Source organism: Oryctolagus cuniculus, chromosome 7 (assembly GCF_051225735.1).
Source record: "Oryctolagus cuniculus isolate XC-2025 breed Fujian yellow rabbit chromosome 7, ASM5122573v1, whole genome shotgun sequence".
NCBI lineage: Eukaryota > Metazoa > Chordata > Mammalia > Lagomorpha > Leporidae > Oryctolagus > Oryctolagus cuniculus.
The window spans coordinates 51,172,256-51,185,960 of record NC_142873.1 but is presented as its reverse complement, the minus strand read 5'-3'; the positions used below and the strand labels follow the sequence as shown (position 1 = coordinate 51,185,960).

Here is a 13,705-nt window from a genome sequence, read left to right as displayed (position 1 = left end):
GGTCTTAAAATTTCTCACACAATTTGGTATTACAGTTAACAAGCTGGAGTGGGTGTTTGGCCTCGCAGTTAAGATGCCAGATATGATGTCCATGTTCCTCAATGGAATGCCTGGATTTGATGCCTACCTCCAACTCCTGACTTTCTTCCTGCTAACACAAACCCCTAGAGGTAGCAGCGATGGCTCCAGTAATTGAGTTCCTGACCCTCATGTGGGAGACCTGGATTGAGTCCTTGGCTCTAGGCTTTGGCCAGCCAGAGGTCATTGTGGGCCTTTGGAGGGTGATGGGAACTCTGTCTCTCAAATTATACATACATATATTATATAATATATAAAGAGAAGGTCCTTTTATGAAACAAAATTTTATACTTAACTAATGTGGACCTGGGTCCAAATTTTATATATAAGTATATATAAAGAATTATCAAACTTTATACCTCAAATATAAAAAAAGGAAAGAATCAGCATGATAATCTATAGACGTCTATAATTCTTACTTGATCAGTCTGCTCTCCAAGAGCAGGGCCAATTGAGGTGACTTCAGCCTGTTGGTGAGCGACGAGGGCTTGGGACGCCATGAAGTCTTTCCCTCCTAGGTACTGGCGCAGGGCCTGTAATTCTGAATTCCTTTCCATTAGCGCTTGCACCATCTTCTCTGCAGCAGCCTAATAAGAGAAAATCCAAAATAGCATTAAAAAGATACTTTAGTAAAACAAAATTTGTATTCTAGAGTTATTTCTTAAAAGCCAACTGCTTATTAAAAAGCCACTAGGGCCCTAAGCAATAGTTTCCCTGTAGTTGTTCCTTCAGCCTGAACCCCTCTTTACCCAAACATTCATGTGGTTTGCTCCTTCCAGGACTTTGCTAGATGTTACCTTATCAGATTTGTCTTCTTTGTATATACTATCTAACATAGCAACTTCATTGGTCAAAGGACATAAACTTTCAATTATAAAATGAGTAAATTCTATCGACTATAGTTAATACTGCTGGATGATTTATTGAAAATGTGCGAAAGGAGTAGATCTTACATGTCCTCATCCCCCTCACCCACCAACCCACACATTCACATGCACAATATTAACTATGGGTCGTGACAAATGCGGTAATTAATTTGATTTTAGCAATCATTTCACAAGAGATACATATATCAAAGCATCATGCTGTATACCTTGAATATATACAATTTTTATTTGTCAATTACAACTCAATAAAACTTGGGGTGGGGTAGCAGCAATGTATACTCTACACCTAATTCCCTTTGCTGTGTTTAATTTTTTGCAAGTACTTACCATTTTCTGATACATCTCAAATCTTTCCTTCTTTTTGTCTCTATCTCTTTCTTTCTCCTCCCCAGTTGGAATGTAAGTTTCTTAAGGTCAAATTTACTTGGTACTGAATCCCAAGCACTAGAGCAGTATCTGGCACATAGTAGGTACTCAACAGAGTAGTGACTAAATGAATCAATTACATAACTATTTCAATCATACCACATGATCATAGGAATCAGACCTCAAAATCACCACAGCCTGTTTCTTTCATTTTAAACCTCACAGTTTTCTAAGACAGCACACTATATGTGCATATGATAAAGTTATTGGATGTATGTACCATGTAGACACCCTTCCAAATATAGAGTGCTCAACAAATGTTTCACACTTTGATGCTTAGTGTAAAGCTGTAGTCCGGTTAATAAAATGAAGGAAAGAAACTGACAGAATTGACTGTGCAATGATAGATACATGTTGTAAGTTTCAAGGGCATCCTATTTACAGACCACATATGCACAAAGGGACACTTTTCTGATACGTGCAATAGCCCTTACTTGGCTTTCCTGCTCCCTGGTGCTCATGGACTGAAGCAGGCTCTGAATCTCCATTTCATGTTCTACCACTTGTTTGTTCCGATCGCTTAGGAGGTCCTGTAGCATCCTTTCCTTTCGCTGCAGACGCTGGCACAGCTCCTCAGCTATTTCACTTTGCCCTGGTCCAAGTTTGCAGAGCAATGTTGCACTGAGATCCTAATACAGAAGCGACAACGTAAGTATCCAGAAGAAGACTACTACATATCTCTACCACATATTAAGGGGTTTATATAAACCTATTGCTGAATAAAGAGCTGTGAGATTCTTGTTTTATTCATTTTTGTTTCCCAAAATCTATCACAGTCCTGTGACACAGAAGGCTGTAAATATATGTTCAGTGAGTGAATGCTAACAACACAGTAAAATCCCTATCATGGCAACTTACTATTGTTTTCTGAAATAAGTCCTTTTCCTATTTGCTCAGAGTACAAAACGATCAACACTAATTAATAATGTACACTCAGTTCATTTATTTCACTTATTTTCTCCCCAGGATCACTTTGTAGAGGAAGCACGAAATAAACTGAAAAGGAATAATGAGCACTATATTTATGAGCATGATTATGCAGTTCCCATTTCTACCCTGAGAGCTAACACATGATGATTAAAACTGCGGCGCCAAACCGCCTGGGCTGAATGCTGGCTCTGCCACTTAATGAGCTGTGTTACCTTGAACAAGTTACTTAACTTCAGAAGCCGACTTTCTTGTCTATAAAATGCGGACAAGGGCATGTCCCTCACAGTCTTATGAGGAGCAGTACACCAACGGCCATTAAGTTCTTAAAGCAGTGCCTGATCCAGCATCAGTATACTCTAATTAGTAAAGGTTAGCAATAATATTGTAGGTGTATTTTTCAGATCTCATTAATTCTCACATTAATTCAGATCTCATTAGTTCTCTTTCTTTGAGAAAGATAATTGTCATTTTTGGCTTATACATGTGAACAAAACACTCCCAGTGAAAGTCAATGGCTTGCCCAGGCACATAATGAAATTAAAGATGGAGGTTGCTGGCCTCCCAGATCTCAAGAGTCCTAATTCAAGGCTGAGACTATGTCATCCCTAAACCAACTTTAGGTTAACTGAAGCCTTGCCTCCACTTCTTTGTTCCTGTCATGTAAAGATGTCTGTAACTGCTGAATAATGCTCTCTTGTTCTTTCTGCCAATGGCTGAATTTCGCTTCCATTTCTTCTTTCAGCCACTGGAGGTTCTGACAGGTAGCAGTTAACTGTTCCACTTCCAGGCCTTTGGCCCTCAGGAGACTCTCCATACTCTACAGTAACAGAAAAAGCAACCGTCAGTCAAAGGGGCAGCCCACACTCCTCAAGATAAATAAGCAATCAGATCCATGTTCAAGTATCTCCCAAATTATTGCCTAGCAGCTCTGTTGCAAGAGGAGGAAACTTAGATATCATCTAACAGTGCCATGCTCATTAATTTTTTGTTTTTAGAAACTCTTATTTGTGGAGAGACAAATACTACTCATACACAAATACAGTTTTCTGGAAGAACTTCATGATGCTACAGAGAAAGTAGGGGACCAGTGAAAGAGAGTTAGATACTTAAGCTCTACAATGAGTCTGCAAGAAAAGTCCACAGTAAACATTAATAAAGGCCCCAATTATGGCAATCTATGGACATATAATTAATACTAATGAGTAAAACACAATATAACAGTCATGCCTTGTCAATGCTTGTATGTATGTGCACGTGTGTGTGTGTGTAGACAAGATTGGGAGTAAATTAGAACCATGTAAATATAAGTCAATATTTACTGCCCCACCCCACAAAGTTCATAACAAAAAAGAAAGCTGATGTGCCAAAACTTCTTACTTTCTAATCTACAACAACAGAACTAATGACTGCTACGTTGGGTTGTTTGTGTACTCTTCCTTATAAGCAAGTGGTGGGAGAGGCTGATGCTCCAGGCTTACGGAGTTCAAGGGGGAGATTTGCTCGTACCTGCATGGTAGCTTCGTTAGCGGAGAGGACGCCACGCAGCCGCTCTAGGTCATGGTCTCGCTCCCTCACAGCAAGGTGCAGCTGGCGCAGTTCTTTCTCTTTTTCCTCTAGAGCACAGAACTTTTCATCGATAGCCCGCTGTAAGGAGAGGAAGGCTTCTAACGCTCTGTAACTCATGTGCTGACTGCCTTTACTCAGTAAGATTCAGAATACAAATGGTGGGAAACCAATGCCCAAAACAAGCAAATTAAGTTGTCGCACACCTCTGTGGTACCTTAGTGACAGAGCGATCTACAGCAGTGAGATACGCACCTCTAGAGCAACAGCTCTATCTTGTATTCGTTGCCGAAGCTTCTCAAGCAACAGCTCATTTGTTTCAAGGGTTTTGTCTGAGTTCTCTCGGTACTGTAAGAGCTCCTGAAATTCCTAAAGAGACCAAAAAATATTTTCCTTGATTCATTTACCCAATATCAACTGAATTCCTACTTTGCTAAGTAATTTGTTAGTTATTCAGAGTTTTAAAAAAAATGTGATCACTCTCCTCAAATGGAACATGTGTAGCTGAAATATCAGACACATACAGTGTGAATATTCTACAACATAGAGCATACATATCGAATTGTAACCTTTTTACAACATACATGCTGGGGAACACAGGCTGTATTGCCCAGCTCTGCCTGAAGGGGTCAGTAAAGACTGCACCAAGGAGATAACAAGCGCTGAGGATTTCCCAAGTGAAGAGGTGGTGGGAGTCTATCTGTCAGAGAAAAAAATTATGCACAACATACACATATCTGAAAAAGTTGTGCACTCAAGGAAATGTAAAGGATTCAGTGTGACTGAAGCTTAGAGTAGATGGAAGAACTGATCACTCTTCTCTCAGCGCCCTGTTGTCCCCTAAAACTTTCAATCCATCACCTAAACTACTCTGGAAGTTTCCGTACAGGGGTCTTCACTGACTGAGAGCAACGGCAAAAGCTGGTACTGCACCTGACTCACAGTGGTCCATACTAACTACCTGCTGAATACTTACTGCTTCAGTCTTTTCAAGCCTATGTGTACTGTTCCTCAGATTTACTGATCAGCATCTTGATTCACAAAACTATTTTCTGTTTATTTCAAACCCTCCTGATTCCTCCCATTCTGTATTCTACATGTAGCAGGTACTCAATGCAAGTGGATTAATATCTTGAGATTATGGAAAGGAATTTCGGAGCGCTATGAGCCCCAGTTTAGGTTGAAATCACAGACACTTACCTGCAGCAGCTGATCTTTGTGACTCAGACTATGGTTTAGGTGCTGGATGTTTTGTTCCTGGCTTCGAATCTCACTGTATTTTTCAATCTCCAGGGTCCGAAGCTGTTGGCTTTTATTCTGCAATTCTCCCTGAAGCTGCTGTAAGGCTTTCCGCAATTCCTGAATTAAACATATTCCCTTTTCAAAGCCGTCTAAAATGTTCACATGGTCATAGCTATGAAGGTCTTAAAGCTTTCAAGGTACATAGAATGAAATATAAAGTAGCAGAAAATGCTATGCTGAAAGCTGCTATAGGAATATTATACAGTACATGAATAAGATGTGGAATATTGTGAAAACCGTGGATGGAGTATGGTTCAATACTTTTTTTCAGTTTATTTAAAGAAGACAGATGTATACAGCCACTAAGCAGGAATCTGTCTCATTATAAGCCTGGAATCTTTACAATAAGCTCAAGGACAGGACAGAATACGTCTATCACCCTCATGAAGACTATCACTCACCTTTCTTAGTCTGCAATATACAATATCTTTCTAATAATAAAATCAGTATTCTTTTAAACATCTGCTCCTTTAAATGGTCCCCAAATAATTATCAATTCAACAACGTTTAAGAAAATGTGTGATTTAGGTAAATTTTAAAAGTTAAGAATTATTCCATCCCCTCTACCAGCAACCCCAACCCTGCCAAGATATCTGAAATTTTAATATTTTTAATGGAAATTCAGGGCTAATAGTTAACCTCCAAACTACCAAACCACAGAGATTCTTCAAAAACTACATTTTTAAATCTAAATGTTAAAGAGCTTACAAAAAGTTACACTACAAAAAAGATCTTTAGGGGTGGGCATTGTGGCATAATAGGTTAAGCTGCCGTCTGCTGTGCCAGCATCCCATATGGGTGCCGCTTCAAGTCCAGCTGCTCCACTTCTAATTCAGCTCCCTGCTTATGAGCCAGGGAAAGTAGTGGAAATGACCCAAGTGCTTGGGCCCCTGCACTCACCCAGGAGACCTGGAAGAAGCTCCTGGCTCCTGGCTTCTGCCTGGGCCAGCTCCAACCATTGTGGCCATTTGGAAAGTAGAAAACAGATGGAAAATCTCTCTTTCTCTCTCTCTCTCTCCCTTCCTCCCTTTGTAACTCTGTCTTTCAAATACTTAAAATAAATCTTAAAAAAAAAAAAAAAGAGGCCGGCGCCGCGACTCAATAGGCGAATCCTCCGCCTGTGGCGCTGGCACACAGGGTTCTAGTCCCGGTCGGGGTGCCGGATTCTGTCCCGGTTGCCCCTCTTCCAGTCCAGCTCTCTGCTGTGGCCCGGGAGTACAGTGGAGGATGGCCCGAGTGCTTGGGCCCTGCACCCCATGGGAGACCAGGAGATGCACCTGGCTCCTGGCTTTGGATCAGTGCGGTGCACCGGCCGCAGGGCACTGGCCACAGTGGCCATTGGAGGGTGAACCAACGGTAAAGGAAGACCTTTCTCTCGTCTCTCTCTCACTGTCCACTCTGTCAAAAAAAAAAAAAAAAAAAAAAGATATTTGAAATCTTAAAAAAAAAAAAAAGCCAGCAGAAGCTCTACGCTAGCAAGGGAAAGGAACCACTAGAATTGTGCATGCATCCCTTTGGCCTAGGTTCTTTCTCACCTTTCGTTTAGCTGACTTTTATCCAACCTTCAGGATTAACCTTGGCTATTCTCTCTTTCATGAAGCATTCCCTGACTTCTTTCCTTGGCCTCCTAGGGACCCCTACAGGACCACACAGACACCCCCTTCAGCATTTACCACACTGAGATTCTGTTTATACGATTGTCTCTCACATTAATTATGACTTTATGGGAAGGAGCCTGTGATATTCACCCCTACATTTCGAGAACACAGCCTAATGCCTGGCATCGGGTCACGGGGACAACCAATGCTGAACTGAATTACTTAGGTTAAGTAATCGACTCAAGGGTTCAGCACCAACTGTCCTGCTAAAAAGTTATTATCAGGGCAAAGTCAGCGTTCAGGGCTACAAAATGGCTAATGATTTACCTGGTTATGTTTCCAAGAAGCCTCTTTCTGCCGCTCTCTCTCTTGTGCCGCAGCCTCTACGAACTGCACACACCGCTTGGCGTCGGTCAGCTGGCGTTCTTTCTGTCGCACCGCTCTCTGGAGCTTCTGTATTTCAAGCTGGCTGCAGAACAGGGCACTCTGAAGATCAAGCAGAGCCACCTGTTGCTGAGCCGGAGCAGCACCCTCTGAGCTCTGAAAGGATAGGAGAAACCATAGTCACAGGGAGGAGACAATAAAGACAAAGTCAAGGCCGGAACCAAGAACAGCAGTCTCTCCTGTCCCATGTGACCCTCACATACTTGAAGCTGTCCGAGCTGGCTTTGGTGCAGCATTTCTCGAAGCTTGGCCATTGTGTCATTTTGACCTTCAATCACCTGGTACAGCTCCTCAGTCTGAAAATGAGAGGAGTATTCAACATGGTAGAAAAATGAGTATAAACTCCATTATCTTGCCTGCTACAGAACTATTCCAAAATACCAATTTAGATTACGCTAGAATTTCTAAAATGGGTTAGTTTGACAACACCCATTTCTACAAAATATGAAATATCTGTCCATTTGAATGGGACAAATCAGTTCCTCAAAGGTCCTTGATTGCTAAGTACTTTACCTCATTTTCCCTGCTTTTCAGAGTTTCCTTGAGGCTTTGAATGGTACCATCTTGCTTCTGTGATGACTCCTGAGCAGACTTTAGTTCACAGCTCATTTCATTCAGTTTCTCCTGAAGAATCTGAATTCAGCAAAGAAAATTAGCTTTTTAGGTCAATGATTTATTTTAACCACAAATGCAATCATAAAGTCTTCCTCAAACCAAGGGTTTAAATAATTCCTTGGGAGAAATCATGTTGTTTAGTTTTTTCCATATACAGTAACTGATAAGGTCCTAACTCACTAAGCAAAAGAAAGCTGCAGGGAAAATGAAATACGTGCTTTAAGACACAGTTGCCTCAGTTCTCACACGCTGTTTACACTCTGATGTCTGTCATTTCGGGCACTTATCCACAAGAGTTACTGTGGGACCCTTAAACATGGACCAAGGAGCATCTGCTGTCCAGCACAGAACAGGAAGCTACAATGGCACACCAGGCCAGAAGTTTGGCATCCCATACTGTAGCAATTTTCTTCTCAGAAAACATTTTTAAATCCATGGGCCATAAAAGGGTAAGAAGTTAAGCTAAACCAAAAAGCACAAACTTCCTGTCCAGGCACCTTTTACAGTTAAAGACTTATTATAACACAAGTTATAATCATACACCTAAAAGGCACACCAGAAATTGTGGTCTGTATAGAGCAAGTAAAATCTAGATAAGAAAGAAAGGGAGAGGCCGGCGCTGTGGCGTAACAGGTAAAAGTCGCCGCCTGTAGTGCCAGCATCCCATATGGGCACCAGTTTGAGTCCCAGCTCCTCCACTTGCAATCCAGCTCTCTGCTATGGCCTAGGAAAGCAGTAGAAGATGGCCCAAGTCCTTGGGCCCCTGCCCCCATGTGGGAGACCTGGAAGAAGCTCCTGGCTCCTGGCTTCGGATTGGCGCGGGTCTAGCCGTTTGCGGCCAATTGAGGAGTGAACCAGAAGATGGAAGACCTCTTTCTCTCTCTGCCCCTCCTTTCTCTGTGTAACTCTGTCTTTCAAGTAAATAAATAAAGGAAGGATGGAAGGAAGGGATGGAGGGACGGAAGCCTATACCTTTAAGTGAAATATTCCCTAGAGCACTAGGAGTCCACAGAATTCATCTCCCACGTCCTATCCAGGTTAACAGGCTCAAGCTAGAGCCAGCACAATCTCAGAAAATCCAGGTGATCTCCAAGGGCATAGAATTCATCATACCTTGTTGGTGGCCTCTGTTTGTTGGATTTTTTCTTGGAGTTCTGCCAAGTGGGAATCAGGTACAGATTGCTGAGTTGTAGTGGTCTCATTTGAATTCATCTTTTGTTGTTTGAGTAACTCTTCAGACATGGGCTAAGAAGAAGTAGTGAGACAAGTTGAATTAAATGAAGCCAACAATAAATGCTATCTTCATATTCAAATGTGTGAGGCATCTTTTGCCAGAGACCTGGAAGATTGGAGCTGTTGTGTGAAATAGCTACAAGGTTTCCTGAAGACAGTCCTGTTCCTTATTAGAGCAACAACTCTGGTGCCAGCCTTGTGGTTATGCAATGCTGGCATCCCATATAAGCACTGGTTGTTCACAGCTCCCTGCTGATGTGCCTCAGAAAGCAGCAGAAAATGGTCCAAGTACTTGAGCCCCTGCCTCCCATGTGGGACACCTGATGGAGTTCAAGGCTCCCAGCTTCAGCCTGGCCCAGCCCCAGCTGTTGCAGCCATTTGGGGAGTAAACTAGCAGATGGAAAATCTGTCTGTCTCTCCCAGGATCTCTCTCTCTCTCTATATATATAAACCTCTGCCTTTCAAATAAATACATCTTTGGGAAAAAATAGTGTTAAAAAAAAAAAAAAAAGAGCACCAATTCCATTCCATCCTTACTATGCCCTGTCCCTCCCCTTCCCTCCCTGCCCTCCCCTACCCACCCACACAAATATACGTATTCACTCAGCAAATACTTCAGTGTTTAAAGAGAAGGGAGGGAGTTACAAAAGAAAATGCTTACAATAGTCAAATATTTGCTTTATCCATTTTGCATCAGGGAATCGGAAAGACTAAGCAAACACATCATTCCTAAGAGAGGAAGTATAATATTCCAATTAACCTTTCTTAAAACATGCCTGTTCACATTACTGGAAAAAAATGGCAGATTTTGAATATGGACTCTGTATTAGACAATAGCATTTTACCAGTATTAATATCCTCAGTTTGGTGATTTCATTGCAGTTGTGTAAGAGATATCCTTGTCCTTAGGAAATACATGTTTAAGTATCTAGGGTAAAGGCTATTATAGCTGCAACTAATTCCCAAATGGTTCCAAGATTCTAAAAAATAATAGCAACATGCCTAAACAGAAAGAGCGGGATAAAGCAAGCGTGGCAAAATATTAGCTACTGGTAAACCTAGTAAGGGTGGTTCTTTGTATTTCTCTTGCAACCTCCCTGTATACCTGAATCATTCCAAAATAAAAAGGAAAAAGACTTAAATGTAAAACATATGCCTATTTAAAGATAGATTTATAGCACATGTCTGGATAAATAATCCACAGCGGTCAGGGAAGGTGGGGCTTTTTATAAGAATATCAATTCACTAAGACAATCAGACTAAGATAAACTTATTGAACTTAATAATCATCATAAGCCAAGGATATTAAAATAAAATTTAAGGAACTCACTGTGGCATTAAATTTCACCTCCTCTCACCATACCTTCTTCCACTCCAATCAGCAATCCAATTAGGAAAGGGGGCGGGGGGGGGGGGGGGGACAGCTGCTATTCATTTTTTCTTTTACACTTTCACCCTTTATCACCTTCCAGACAGGGGAATCACAAGATATTTTAAAACTCTTCCTGCAAGCAAGTGACTGGAAATACAGAGTTTAGAAGAAAAATATTTCCTATTCCTCTAGTACTACTTATGAAACTTCCTAGCATCAATAACTGCTGTAACATGTGCAGCAGCATGTGAGAAATTCAGTGTTGACTAACACATCGCCCTGGCTCCAAACCATCTCAGTCTACTGAGGAAGTAGTAATATCATGAAAATAGAGAAGAAAAACACTCATTTCAAAAGAAGTATAGGAAAGGCTTCTTGGGGGACACAAAATTTAATCTGGAGAGGATCTTTACAGGAGGCTATGGTGGATGAGGAAAGCCATTCTAAGAAGAGAAAAGAGAGAGGAAAATGTAGGGCTAGTGCATACAAAACACTGACTTCCAAACGATACCATTACCTAGAAATGGAGTACTGTATTGGAGCAACCAAGTCCCTGTTCCCTTGAAACTTATATTTTCAGGGGTTGGAATGGGGAGCTATATAATAAAGAAATATACAAAATAGCAGACAGTGACAAACCCCTCTAGTAAAACAGGAAAGCAGGACAGAGAGTTGGCAGCCAGGTGATTAAATTAGTCAGGGAAGGTCTCTGTGAGGCAGCATTTAAATAGAGATCTGAATGAAAAGGAGCCAGTCCTACAGAAGATCAGCAGAGCGTGAGTCTGGGAAAGAGGATGGCCCATGTGGCTAGGGTGGTGCTTTCCAACAGAAACATAATGTGAGCCACATATGGAACTTTTAACTTTCTAATCATTTCATTGGAGAAAGTAAAAAAAAAAAAAAAAAAGAACTTAAAAAATAAATTTAATACTTTAACCCAATATATACAAAATATCATAAGCATGGAATCAATATAAACATTGTTTAGATATTTTACATAATTTTTTCAGATGAAGACTTTAAAATTCGAGGCACGTTTGACACGGCATATCTTGATTCAGACTAGCTGTATTTCCAGTGTTCTATGGCCACCTAAGGATAGTGGCTAGCTTATGGACAGCACAGGACCAGAGAACAATGGGCAAAGAAAAGTGTAATACCATGAGGTATATAGGTAGACAGCACCCAGGTCACATGTGGCTTTGGACAGCAGAGTTAATGAACTCGGATTTCATTCTAATTGAATTGAGAGTGGGCTACGGTGTGCATAACAGAAGAGTAATCATAATCAGATGTTCAAAAGATCATTCTTCTTGGCTTAGTGGTGAATGGATTGCTGGGGAGCACCAGTAGAAATGCAGAGAAGGGCAAGGAGGCTGCTGCAGTCACACAAGTGAGGGATAACAGGGCTAGGATTACAGTGCAGGGGAGAGAAATGGAAAGACCTGAACACATTGTGGAATCACAGCTACGGCTGGGGGACTGGATGGTGGACAAACAGAAAAAGAGAAACAAGAAGGACTCTTAGAAAAAACAATGTCAAGATCTTTGTTTTTAGGGCCAGTGCTGTGGCAAAGCGAGTAAAGCCACTGCCTGCAGTTCTGACATCCCATATGGGTGCCAGTTCAAGTCCCGGCCGCTCCACTTCCAACCCAGCTCTCTGCTGTGGCCTGGGAAAGCAATAGGAGATGACCCAAGTCCTTGGGCCCCTGCACCTACATGGGAGACCTGAAAGAAGCCCCTGGCTCCTGGCTTCGAATTGGCCCAGCTCCTGCCACTACGGAGGCAGGAGTGAACCAGCAGATGGAAGACCTTTCTCTGTCTTCTTCCTCTCTGTCTGTAACTCTGCCTTTCAAATAAATAAATCTTAAAAAATAAAAGTCTTTGTTGTTGTGGGTTACAACAAGGAGTCTTCCCCTGAAGCAGCATGAATTGTGTCACAACATGGGGGAGGTTATAATTCCATAGATATTTATAACAATTCTAATTTATTAAAAAAATTATCATGTATATAATGATAAAATATTCTCTATAAAATTTGGCTTTTTACTTCCTCAGGGTAAAACAACTTTCCAATAACATCTACTATAAGACATTTTTGGAATTTAAACTGTAACAGAGTTAAAGAAAATAGCTGCAAGATTAAAATGGTAGGGAAGGTGGTCATATGTATTCACTTTAAAACAAAAGATCTTAGAACTTTGAAAGAAATTTTATCAACTAACTATCTGATCTGATCCCATTTTACATACAAGAAAATGGAAACTTGCAGATGGCAACTAAGTTGTCCAAGGTTACTTAGGAAGTCAGGAAAAGGATCCAATTAAACTGAATGCACAGTAATGTATCTTTTATTTCTATCAACCCATTGCCCCCTTCAATGCCAAAAATATTATAGGGACCCAAAGCTTTTGTTTCATGAACAAGAATAAAAAAAAAAAAACATAAACACAAGTAAGGCTGTCTCCTAATTCTCAGTCTAAGGTTCTAACCCTTCAGTGGCTCTTACAAATAAGAAAAAAGAAAGAAAAATATATGTGCACATATAAAACAGAAATTTTAAAGCCAAAGAATGCCACAGAAAAGTATATAATGAATCTAGATCTTATCTGAACCCATCTTGCCATGAATAATCATAAGAAACCCCTAATTCTATTAATCTAATCTATTAACTTAAAAGCTGAAAGCTTCTTGTTTATTTGTAATAATTTGCAATTTTACTTCTCAGAAAAATATCCTTTCAGATAACAGGCTGCCAAAGAGCACTTAGCAAGTTCCCCTGGGTCAACAACTCACAGTCAATCCTTGTGAAGTGCCAAGGACAGAAACCAATCACTCCTACAAAGATTTTAAAGGGCCAAAAATCAGTAATACTTGATTTGGCGGAATCAGTCTTACTCCGTAGACAAACAGATCCTTAATAATACAGTTTTAAATGAAGTCACTTTTGGCTCCGAGTTTACACAAATGCTTTCCAGCATCAGACATGAGCACGGCTTCTGAGGCCACTGTTGCTTAATGTAAAACCTTGGGCTAAAATGCAGTTATTTAGAACTTCTGCATAAACAGTATTTTTCGTGGCACCTTCTAGTCCTCACAACAGTGAGTCATAGGCCCCAACTGCTATAATTTTTTTATCTTATTGTTAATATTAAGAGACAGACAAGAACTACCAACTAGCATAAAATTAGAACTAATCTTTGGTCAGCATCTAATGTCAACACCTTCCAAAGGGCTTGATCTACTTAGCACAGCTA

At 40.8% G+C, this 13,705-nt stretch overlaps 1 protein-coding gene across 37 annotated transcripts in view; it reads right to left on the bottom strand.

Annotated features, from left to right (window-relative positions):
• The window catches only part of PDE4DIP (phosphodiesterase 4D interacting protein), a 236,454-nt gene that overhangs the window by 64,396 nt on the left and 158,353 nt on the right, over positions 1–13,705 (bottom strand). For 24 of the 37 annotated variants that reach the window (XR_518132.5, XR_011390486.2, XR_016210706.1 and 21 more), the window contains 10 exons: positions 8,957–9,088; positions 7,742–7,861; positions 7,432–7,524; positions 7,112–7,324; positions 5,085–5,243; positions 4,140–4,253; positions 3,828–3,965; positions 2,959–3,138; positions 1,826–2,020; positions 498–665 (listed from right to left, as the gene is read on the bottom strand). Coding sequence is in view for 30 of the 37 variants with exons in the window: in XM_008264566.5 (XP_008262788.4) it covers positions 498–665; positions 1,826–2,020; positions 2,959–3,138; positions 3,828–3,965; positions 4,140–4,253; positions 5,085–5,243; positions 7,112–7,324; positions 7,432–7,524; positions 7,742–7,861; positions 8,957–9,088 (1,512 nt within the window). In the remaining 7 variants the exon portion in view is untranslated. Of the gene's footprint in view, positions 1–497; positions 666–1,825; positions 2,021–2,958; positions 3,139–3,827; positions 3,966–4,139; positions 4,254–5,084; positions 5,262–7,111; positions 7,325–7,431; positions 7,525–7,741; positions 7,862–8,956; positions 9,089–9,737; positions 9,801–13,705 lie in introns of those variants that run through there. The other 13 variants (XR_016210704.1, XR_016210705.1, XM_089300082.1 and 10 more) reach the window with 3 other exon arrangements.